Source organism: Colobus angolensis, unplaced genomic scaffold (genome assembly GCF_000951035.1).
Source record: "Colobus angolensis palliatus isolate OR3802 unplaced genomic scaffold, Cang.pa_1.0 Scaffold31, whole genome shotgun sequence".
Taxonomy (NCBI): Eukaryota; Metazoa; Chordata; class Mammalia; order Primates; family Cercopithecidae; genus Colobus; species Colobus angolensis.
Genome location: NW_012116377.1, coordinates 153,853 through 165,179, shown reverse-complemented (window position 1 = coordinate 165,179; position 11,327 = coordinate 153,853). Strand labels below are relative to the sequence as shown.

The window sequence follows — 11,327 nt, the reverse complement described above, 5'->3', positions numbered from 1 at the left end:
ATCACGAGGTCAGGAGTTCGAGACCATCCTGGCTAACACGGTGAAACCCCATCTCTACTAAAAAATACAAAAAGCTAGCCGGGCGAGGTGGCTGGCGCCTGTAGTCCCAGCTACTCGGGAGGCTGAGGCAGGAGAATGGCATAAACCTGGGAGGCGGAGCTTACAGTGAGCTGAGATCCAGCCACTGCACTCCAGCTCGGGCGACAGAGCGAGACTCCGTCTCAAAAAAAAAAAAAAAGGGGGGAGACTCAAGTGGCTAGTTAAATGTATGTAGGTGTTGTTATATCACACCCCTGAATAAATTCCTCTGATTTGGGGGTATGTGTGTCAGTCATCTGTACTCCACCCAGAAGTCAGTGCCACATTCCTGAGTCTACATATCTGTGAAATGACAGGAAACCGTGTGCCCATAAGGTCCTGGAGGGGAATGTAAAGGTGGTCAAGATATGGGAGCTAGACAGCAAGGAAAAGGAATTGCAAAGGGAAGTTAGTAGTCAAATAAATTACCAACTATCCATGTAATATAATACTAAGACAAATGCAAAGTTGTAGAAAATAGTTAAGGATAAGGAATCTTTTCAAGATACTATATCAGAGAAATCACTTTACAAAACAGGTTGAACAATATAATTACATCAATATGGCCATTTTAAAAGTCTGGAAAGTTAAACACCTGTTTCAGTTATCTATTGCTATTATAACCACTTCAAAAGTTTATGGCTTAAAACGAAAAATAATTAGCTTATTATTTGCGGGGGTTGGCAATTTGGGCTTAGCTTGCCTGAGTGGTTCTTCTGCTGATCATATTCATGTGACAGCTGTCAGCTGTTGGCTTGGTGGAGGCTGGATGGTCCAAGATGGTCTCCCTGAAATATCTGGCCGTTGTTACTCACTGGACCTCTCTCTCCAAGAGATCTTTAATCCTCTAGCAAGCTGCTCTTAGCCTTCAGTCATGGTGGTCTCAGGGCAGGAAAAGGGGAAGAGAAAAAGCTGCACGATTTCCTGAAGCTTTGTCTCAGAAGTCTCACAATATCACTTCCACCACATTCTATTGGTCAAAGCATTTCACAAGGCCCTGCCTAATAGTAACCAAACCACTGACTAGCATTTCAGGAGGAGAAAAAAATAGTCCCTTTCTGAAAATCAAAATCAAAGAGAACAAAAATAGAAAATACAACAGAACTTCCTTGACCTTGGTTTTCAGATATGCTCAGCAATGGTTCCCTTTCCTTGGGGCTCTTACAGAACCTCAAGGCAAGGGAGAAGGGGAAAGAAAAGGGGTAAGGAATCATGAGACACCAGACCTTTCTTGGAACCCAGACTGGCTAAACTGGAAAAAATTATTCCCAGCACACAAGCTCTCATCATCTACCATACATAGACACAGATGGAAGTAAAAGGGAGATGGGAGTACCGATAATCTTTCTTAATATTCAAGGGAAAGGCCAGGGTCACTGATTCCCAGGACTGGGGACTTTCTCTAAATTCACATAAGTCTCCCGGGGAGACATCTCTGGGAATGATGTGGTTCACATGGACCCTGACCTCAGAGTTCCCAAGGGAAAGCCTCTGAGGAAGGAATCCTACTCCGAGGTTCTCCCCATCACGTCTTCCCAGAACTCTGCCTGAGGGACACTTACAACTCGAAAAGCCTCGTTCCAAAAACAGGTCTGTGCTTTTTCTGTCTGCAGATTTTACTCCACCACTCGATTATCCCTTCCCTTCTTATGGCTATTTCACTGCAGCTGGGGTCTATACAGCTATAAAGCAGGAGAAAAAAGTAAGCTGGGAACTCAGAGATGCAGAGCCCAAGAAACAATCGAGTCTAAAACTGCCACTTAGGTGGGGACTCTACCAGGATCCCGTGTTAAACACCAGGCTGAGAACTGGGGCCGGGGGTGCCCTGAGAAGACAACTCGGGCCATGCTTCATTGCAAGATGACTCTGCTTAACATAGGCATCGATCGTAGTCCTCACAGGCACATGGGGGACATCTTAGACAGACCCCTCAGTCCCAACAGGACTGCAGAAATGAAGCTTTACCCGTTACACACACAACACCACAGGCTTAAAGGTTCTTCCATCACACTAGACCACGCTGTCATGATGGAAGGTCTCAAACCCTACAGTGTCACACACCCCACATGACAGCCGACCACGGCCACCCAAAGGTCCCGCATCCGAGCAGGGACAGGAACACAATCACGCACCTGTTGCAGCTTCCTCGCCGCGCACACAGCCGCCTTGTGCTGGCGTCAAACACGCACACACGCATACACAGGTCCGAACTACGGCCCTGCACACCCTGTCTGCGTACCGGGAGTCCGGGGGGGCTTCCTCACTGTGAGCGCCGCCCGCACCCCAGCCACGCACTATGAGAACTTGGAAGGGGAACCTGAGATCAAAGTTCGAAAACGGCCCGGGAGCCTGTGGGAAATGTAGTCCAAGGCCGGAAACGCCCGGATGTGGAGAAGGCGCGCGTAACCGGTGGCCCGCAGGAATGCGCCGCGGAGACACCTGGGAGTCGCCCTCCGCGCAGGAGTACGCATGCGCAGACGCCCGGCCGGCGACTGAAGGTGAGGCTGACTGGTCCTCCTGGCGCGGAGGAGGCGGGTGGTGGGACGGGTAGGGAAGGCTGAGGAGGCGGGCGGGAACCTGGGCTGGGGAAAGCAAGAAGGGAAGAGGAGCAACGTGGGACGAGGAGCTGACGGGAGGAAAGTGCGAGTCCGGGCCCCGGAGAAGGCTGGGAGGGAAGCAGGAACCAGAGCGCGGGCCGGGGAGTGCCTGAAGAAGGGAACCGGTTGCCCGAGGCGGGGGTGAGCTCCGCAGTGGCAGGAATTTCGTCTGATTTTCGTCCCCCGGCTCCTGGAGCACGGCCTGGCATACAACTGGCGCTCCGTATGTGTGTGGCTTTTCGTACCTGTCCTGTGTGTTGTGGTAGGGGAATGTGTTATTCTGCGTGACGTTGTGGAACCGATTGTTTATGAAAGTGATGCAGTCCCTGCGTGTCTTAAGTTTTAACTTAAATTAGGTGCGAGTCGATTTGTGTTTGAGCCTGTGTCCGACTTCGGAGAGGCGACAGTGAGGGCATTGTGAGTGAAAGGTTGTTACTTTTTGTAGAAGTATAAGTTCAGTGAAATTGTGCACCTCGTGGGGGCCTGTGGGATTATGACTATGTAGTGGGTGATACAGCTATGAATATGCTTAATTTTTAAAGTACTTTGTGTGCACGACCTATGATGACTGTGAATGTGGCACACTGCGACTTAGGTGGAGTGCTTGAGAAACCGAGTGCTGACTAAAGTATGCATTGTTTAGATTGATTTCCGAGTATTGGGCATTTTATGTATGCCCATAGAATTTGAGTCTGGTAATTAAACAAGTAAAGTAGTGATTTTTTTTTTTTTTTTTAATGGAGAGGAAAAGGCAAAATAATTTTCAGAGGGTAAGACTGGACCCATGCGCGGTGGCTCACGCCTGTAATCCCAGCACTTTGGGAGGCTGGGGCAGACAGATCACCTGAGGTCAGAAGTTTGACCAACATGGTGAAACCCCGTCTTTACTAAAAATATAAAAATTAGCTGGACATGATGGCGCATGCCTGTAGCCCCAGCTACTCGGGAGCTGAGGCAGGGGAATCGCTTGAACTCGGAGGTGAAAGTTACAGTGAGCCAACCACTGCACTCCAGCCTGGGCGACAGAGCGAGACTCTGTCCCTCCCCCTCCAAAAAAGATCATGTATTGGGAAAACCTGGTATTGACTGATGACTGATATGCTTAAATGAATAGAACACCACTGGGACCAGTATTTTAAAGATAAAAAAACTGTATCTCGTAACTGTCACTCTCAAAATTCCTATTTGGGTGTGTGTGTGTGTGTGTGTGTGTGTGTGTGTGTGTGTATTTGTATTTTTTGTTTTTTTGCTGGATGAATTTCTTCTGCTGGAAGCCTGCAATGTGAAAGGATACATGATTAGTTTCTTCTCTAATTCCCCAACCTTTATTTTGTCTCCTCTTTACTCCCTATAGGTAGTCTTCAGCTCTTATGGATTGGGAGCTGGGAAAGGAATGAGAAGACAGAAGTCAGAGACAAGAAGAGGCTAACATGACTGATACCGCTATAATTTAGTGTAAGTCATCTCTTACCTTCCAAGAGAACCTGCTGCTTGGAACCTCCAGATACGCTTCCCTTCTCATGGACATAGCCTCTTCTCCAGCTGCTGCCCCAGTGCTTCCTCTGGGCATGCAGTGGCCCACCCACTCTGGTGGGTGGATTTGTCCAATCAGTCCTCTTTGATAGGACCCAAGACAACCCAGACAGCCTCCACCCATGGGGTCTTCACCTAATGCTAAGGTGAGAATTAGCCACCTCAGTCACTTTGCCCTCCCAAATCCTAGAAACATGTACATTTTTGCCAAGAATTCTCTCACCACTTTGGTTCCTGGTGGACTCAGGGTCTGAGGGACCGCTTCGTGTTGTAAAGAAGGGAGAATCACTCATGTTTTTCCCCCTGGAAAAACACTGTTCTAAAAATAACAATCTCTTAAAAATACATTTTCTTCTCTCTTCTCTCAGCCTCTCCACCCTCCTAAAGGAGGAGTTTAATGATAGCAGAATTTTATACTCAACAGCTGTGTAAGATCCTGTTCTGAAATGAATCTCTCTTAGAATTTTGTTTCATTCACCGTCTTTGGGATGTCAGCTGAGGCTGAGGCAGAAAGACTTCTAAGTTTTCATTTTATTAAAAATGAACAGTGATAACAATTAGAAAACTCGGGGTTGTTGGAAAAAACATTAACAAATCAATAGGGTGTGTATGTGGAAAGTATAGGGAAAAAAGACTTTATTTACATCAAAATAAAGGATACAAAGGAAGTGGCTTTACTAATTACATGATATGTCATTAAAGAGCCCCCCTTTTTTTTTTTTTTTTTTTTTTTGAGACGGAGTCTTGCTCTATTGCCCGGGCTGGAGTGCAGTGGCCGGATCTCAGCTCACTGCAAGCTCCGCCTCCCGGGTTTTACACCATTCTCCTGCCTCAGCCTCCCGAGTAGGTGGGACTACAGGCGCCCGCCACCTCACCCGGCTAGTTTTTTGTATTTTTAGTAGAGACGGGGTTTCACCGTGTTAGCCAGGATGGTCTCGATCTCCTGACCTAGTGATCCGCCCGTCTCAGCTTCCCAAAGTGCTGGGATTACAGGCGTGAGCCACCGCGCCCGGCTAGGAGCACATCTTAAAATAAGACTTTTGGTGGGGCACAGTGGCTCATACCTGTAATCCCAGCACTTTGGGAGGCTGAGGTGTGTGCACTGCTTGAGTCCAGGAGACCAAGACTAGCCTAGGCAACTTAGTGAAACCCTGTCTCTACAAAAATACAAAAATTAGTCAGGCGTGGTTGCATGCGCCGGGTGGCTAGCTACTCAGGTGTCTGAGGTGGGAGGATCACCTGAGCCCAGGGAAGTTGAGGCTGCAGCCAGGCATGATTACACCACTGCTCTCCAGCCTGAGCAACAGATTGAGACCTTGTTTCAAAACAAAACAAAAGAAACTGTAAAACCCTTAGGAAAAAACACATAGGCATACATCTTAATGATCTTAAATTTGGCATGCATTCTTTTGGAGTTACTTTCCTGGTGATTGAAATGTTCTAAAATTAGATTGTGGATGATTGTTCATTATGATGGTCTGTGAATATACCAAAAACCATTGAATTGTATACTTTAGGTGAGTGAATTTTATGGTGTGTAAATTATATCTCAATGCTGTCATTTGAAAAATCTTGGCTAGGCCACCTCTGCAATGTGTAACTGAGCAAGCCGTGAGTGTCTCCTGTGTTAGTCATGTTAGTCAATTTCAGGTATAATGGGACCTACCTCACTCAGGGTTTTCGTGAGGGTCGTTGGATCTATATCACAGGGAATTATTTTGGAAAGTGTAAAAAAATAATTGAATTCCAACTATCCAAGAGAGGGAAACTGGTTGAATTAACCAAGTACAGTGTCACTGAGAAGTATTATGCAGCCATGAAAAGGGATCAATTGCATGGATTTATGGAGAAGGGCCTCCAAGATACTTCGGATTTTTTTGTTTTTTTGTTTTGTTTGTTTCTGAGACAAGGTCTCACTCCATTGCCCAGGCTGGAGTACAGTGGTTTGATCATGGCTCACTGCAGCCTCGACCTCCCTGGGCTCAGATGATCCTCCCACCTCAGCCTCCCAAGTAGGTGGGGCTACAGGCATGTACAACCATACGTGGCTAATTTTATTTTTTTTTTTGTACAGTTGGGGTCTTGCTGTGTTTCCTAGGCTGGTCTTAAACTCCTAGGCTCAAGTGATCTGCCCACGTTGGCCTCCTCAGGTGCTGGGATTATAGGCGTGAGCCACCTTGCCTGGCCTCCAGGATGCTTTGTTAGTGACAAAAGCAATAGAGAATATCATATTCTATCTTTTATCTAAGTTTTCAGCTTATCCTTTCATTATTTTAATATAAGCAAATGTATATATTTGCATTTTTTTAAACTCATGTCACCACCATCACCCAAATTTAAAAAGAAAACAAAAACAGAACACTTCTAGCCCCCATCCAGTTACCCTGGCACAAAAGTAACCTCTGTTCTAATTTCATCTCATATAAAAGGAGTCATGCAGAATGTAACCTTTTGAGTCTGTCTTCATTCAGTAAGGATGTTGCAATCAGTAAGCTATAGCTGGGACTACAAGTACATGCCACCATGCTGGCTAATTTGTGTATTTTTATTTTGTAGAGACAGAGTCTCACTGTGTTGCCCAGACTGGTCTCGAACTCCTGAGCTTATGGGATCCTCCTGCCTTGTCCTCCCAAAGTGCTGGGATTGCAGGCATGAGCTTAGTTCAGTTGCATGTTGCAATTCATTCATATTATTGCATGTATCATTGCTTCATTCTTAGTACAAAGTAGTATTCCACTGTCTGGATGGATCAGAATGGATCACAGTTGGTTTCCATTGATTATCCATTTATCCAATTATCCATTGATGCACACATGGGTTGTTTCCAATTCTGAGGTGCTTATGAATAAAGCTGCTGTGAACATTCACATTCGGGTCTTTTTGTGGATACATGTTTTTGTTTGTCGTGGATAGATGCTCAGGAGTGGTATTGATGGGTGGGTTAAACAATTACTTTAAAATGGTATCTTTACATGGAATAGTTTGGCCTCTTGATTGTGGTGGTGGTGACACAAATCTAAATGTGTGATAAAATGGTAAAAACATGCACGTAATGAGTACATGGAAAATTAGTGATATCTGAAAGAAGTTGGCGCATTGTGTAATGACAATTTTCTGATTTTTTATTTTTATTTTTTAGAGACAGAGTGTTGCTCTGTTGTCCAGGTTGAAGTACAGTGGCACAGTCATAGCTCATTGTAGCCTCAAACTCCTGGGCTTAAGTGACCCTCCTGCCTCAGCCTCCTGAGTAGCTGGGACTACAGGTACACACTATCATGCTGGCTAATTTGTGTATTTTTATTTTGTAGAGACAGTCTCACTATGTTGCCCAGGCTGGTCTCCTAAGCTCATGCAATCCTCCTGCCTTGTCCTCCCAAAGCGCTGGGATTACAGGCATGAGCTACCTACTATGCCCAGCCAGTTTTCTGATTTTGACCATGTGCTATGGTTATGGAAGATGTGACCATTGTGGAGAAGCTGGGTGAAGGGTAAATGAGACCTCTCTGCACTATTTTTGCAAGCTTCTGTGGATCTATAATCATTTCAAAATAAAAAAATGAATTTTAAAAAGAGCCTGCTGCAAGACTGAGAAGTGCCTATGGTGTCTGATTCCTTGTTGTTGGGCATGAATTCTGTTTCCTACTCTAGGCACTTTTGGACAAAGCCATGCAGAATATCTTATCCCATACCTGCCTCTGTGAGCCACTTACCCTTTCTCAAAGTTTCCAGCAACCCTGGGAGTAGGCGGGATGCAGTGGTTCACACCTATAATCCCAGCACTTTGGGAGACCAAGGCAGGAAGATCACTTGAGCCCAGGAGTTGGAGACTAGCCTGAGCAACATAGTAAGACACCATTTCTTTAAAAAAAAAAAAAAAAAAAAAGGCCGGGCGCGGTGGCTCAAGCCTGTAATCCCAGCACTTTGGGAGGCCGAGACCATCCTGGCTAACATGGTGAAACCCTGTCTCTACTAAAAAATACAAAAAACTAGCTGGGCAAGGTGGCGGGTGCCTGTAGTCCCAGCTACTCGGGAGGCTGAGGCAGGAGAATGGCGTGAACCTGGGAGGCGGAGCTTGCAGTGAGCTGAGATCCGGCCACTGCACTCCAGCCTGGGCAACAGAGCAAGACTCCGTCTCAAAAAAAAAAAAAAAAAAGCCGGTCTTGATGGTGTGCGCCGGTAGTCCCAGCTACCCAGGAGGCTGAGCTAGGAGGATCATTTGAGCCCAGGGAGTCCGATGCTGCTGTGAGTGGTGATGTGCCACTGCACTCCATCCTGGGCAACAGAGTGAGACCCTGTCTCAAAAACAAAAAAATTAAAATTAAAAAATAATTAGCTGGATGTGGGTGGTGCATGCCTATGGTCCCTGTTATGCAGGAGGGAGAATTGCTTGAGCTGAGGAAGTCGAGGCTGCAGTGAGCCATGATCATGCCACTGCATTCTAGCCTAGGCAAAGAGTGAGACCCTGTCTCAAAAATAAAATAAAAATAAGACTTGAATAAAAGGACAGGAAGACAACGTGATAAAATGTCAAAACTTCCTAACATTTCATGGATTTCCATTAAAATTTTAATAAAAATGTTTGGACTTTCTAGCATTGTAAAGAGAAAATAAACAGCAGAAATTCTGAGAGAGAAACTGTCAGGGAAGTAGCCCTCGTAGATACTAAACTGTTTTAAAACTGGTAACTGTAAGGTGATCCTGACAAATAAACAGTTCAGTGGAAATAAATATAAAGATCAGGTCTACTTAGATATATTAAAGGAAATAAAATATGTGATAAAAATGGCAGTTTTGATGAGTGAAGGAAATACAGATTGTGGAGTACCTTGTGATACCAAACTAGATGGGCAAATTATTTTTATTTTATTTTTTATTTATTTATTTTTTTTGAGACAGAGTTTCATTCTTGTTGCCCAGGCTGGAGTGCAGTGGCACACGATCTTAGCTAACCGCAACCTCCACCTCCCAAGTTCAAGTAATTCTCCTGTCTCAGCCTCCCTAGTAGCTGGGATTACAGGCATGTGTCACCACGCCCAGCTAATTTTGTGTTTTTAGTAGAGACGGGGTTTCTCCTGGTCTCGAACTCCCAACCTCAGGTGATCCGCCTGCCTCGGTCTCCCCAAGCACTGAGATTACACGCGTGAGCCACCACGCCCAGCCTAATTTTTAAAATTGTATTTTTACATGGAAAAAAACAATCAAATGAGAAACTATAAAAAATTATTTGGGGCTGTGCACAATGGCTCACGCCTGTAATCACACGTAGGAGGAGCACATGAGGCCAGGAGTTTGACACCAGCCTGAGCAACATTGCAAGACCCCATCTCAAAAGAAAATAATAATTTAAAAAATTAGTCATGGTATTGTGTGCCTTTCGTCCTAGCTACTTGGGAGGCTGAGACGGAATTGCTTGAGCTCAGGAGTTTGAGGGTGCAGTAAGCCAGAATAGTGCCACTGTACTCCAGCCTGGATGGCAGAGTATGACCCTGTCTCTAAAAAAGAAAAATTATTTGGAACTCCTACCACAAAAATAAAGGATTAATTTCCTTCCTTTAAAGAAGTCTAGCAACATTTCAGAAAATAAAAATAATAGAAAATGAAATAAATGATGAGACCACAGATAAGAAGCTAAAAGCGTTCTTTAAACTTATGAAAAGAAGCTTATTGTTCATGGTAAGAAAACTAGAAACTAGAACCACAATTTACATGTATTAGATAGACAAGCATAAAAAAATTTGTATCAGTAGTATTCCTTGGTGTGGAATGACAGGTATTCTCATATATCGCTGGCAGTACTATAAATGGTACAGCCTTAATGGAGAGCAGCTTGGAAGTAGTTAATAACAATAGGCTGACTAGGAGGGAAAAGGTAGTGCTTGAGGGGAGATGAGCTTGCCCAAAATCCATCCTGCTGCCCCAAAAGCCTGTATCTCTGTCCTTGGGGATAAAACGGGATTTGCCTAGCTGTTTCTCCCCTCTATATTTATGTGGCATGTTCAGAGTGGACAAGGATCAATACAAGGGAAATGGAGGCAATTTTAATGGAATTATAAGAGCTGCGAGGCACATGTGGTCTCACGTGGCTTTTTTTGTCTCGGCTTTGCCTCCTTAGGAACTGCCTCTTTTCTAAAGAGGACCCCAAAGGAAGGACTGGTCATCTCTTTCATATCTCAAAACCATGGCTCAGGTAAGGCGATGGTTTCTCTCTCCTTTCTGAAAGTCTTTTTTTTTTTTTAAGGATATTTGGGTATATGTCTGTCTTGTCCTACATCCTCCTGCCTATCTTTCCCTTCAGAAAACTGGTCCTCACTTCTTCCCATATTGGTTAGATATGACTCTATCTTCCACAAATGCTCCCAATTTTAACCAGTGTTCACACATTAAGTGAGTATATCAAGCCAGGTATGGTGGCTCACACCTGTAATCCCAGCACTTTGGGAGGCTGAGGCAGGAGAATTGCTTGAGCCCAGGAGTTCAAGACCAGCCAACCTGGGCAACCTAGAGATATCCTTGTCTCCACCAGAAATTTAAAAAAAAAAAGGCCAGGTGCAGTGGCTCATACCTGTAATCCTAGCATTTCGGGAGGCCGAGGTGGGCAGATCACCTGAGGTCAGAAGTTTGAGACCAGCCTGGCCAACATGGTGAAATGCTGTCTCTACTAAAAATATAAAAATTAATCGGGCTTAGTGGCAGGCGCCTGTAATCCCAGCTACTCAGGAGGCTGAGGCAAGAGAATTGCTTGAATCTGGGAGGCAGAGGTTGCAGTGAGTGAAGATTACACTGCTGCACTCCAGCATAGGTGTCAGAGTGAGACTCTGTCTCAAAAAAAGAAAAAAATTAGCACAGTGCAGGTGCAGTGGCATGCGATGTGGTCCCAGTTATTTGTGAGTCTTAGGTGGGAGGATAGCTTTAACCCAGAGGTCAGGTCTACAGTGAGCCATGATCATGTCACTGGACTCCAGCCTGGGTGACAAAACAAGACTCTTTATTTAAAATAAAAAAAAAAAAAAGGCTGGGCGAGGTGGCTCAAGCCTGTAATCCCAGCACTTTGGGAGGCTGAGATGGGCGGATCACGAGGTCAGGAGATCGAGACCATCCTAGCTAACACGGTGAAACCCC

At 45.2% G+C, this 11,327-nt stretch overlaps 1 protein-coding gene and 1 long non-coding RNA gene across 2 annotated transcripts in view; one reads left to right on the top strand and one right to left on the bottom strand.

Moving 5' to 3' along the window:
* Positions 1-290: 290 nt before the first annotated feature.
* LOC105517869 lies at positions 291-2,391 on the bottom strand. The gene is made up of 3 exons (XR_001002730.1): positions 2,211-2,391; positions 1,641-1,760; positions 291-960 (listed from the first exon to the last, which is right to left on the bottom strand). It is a non-coding gene; the product is annotated as an uncharacterized LOC105517869 (long non-coding RNA).
* Positions 2,392-2,615: 224 nt separating this feature from the next.
* ZNF567 (zinc finger protein 567) overlaps positions 2,616-11,327 on the top strand; it is a 34,844-nt gene continuing 26,132 nt past the window's right edge. The window contains exons 1-3 of the mRNA XM_011950844.1: positions 2,616-2,718; positions 4,034-4,130; positions 10,321-10,395. Coding sequence (XP_011806234.1) covers positions 10,387-10,395 — 9 coding nt within the window. The 5' untranslated portion in view covers positions 2,616-2,718; positions 4,034-4,130; positions 10,321-10,386. The remainder of the gene's footprint in view (positions 2,719-4,033; positions 4,131-10,320; positions 10,396-11,327) is intronic.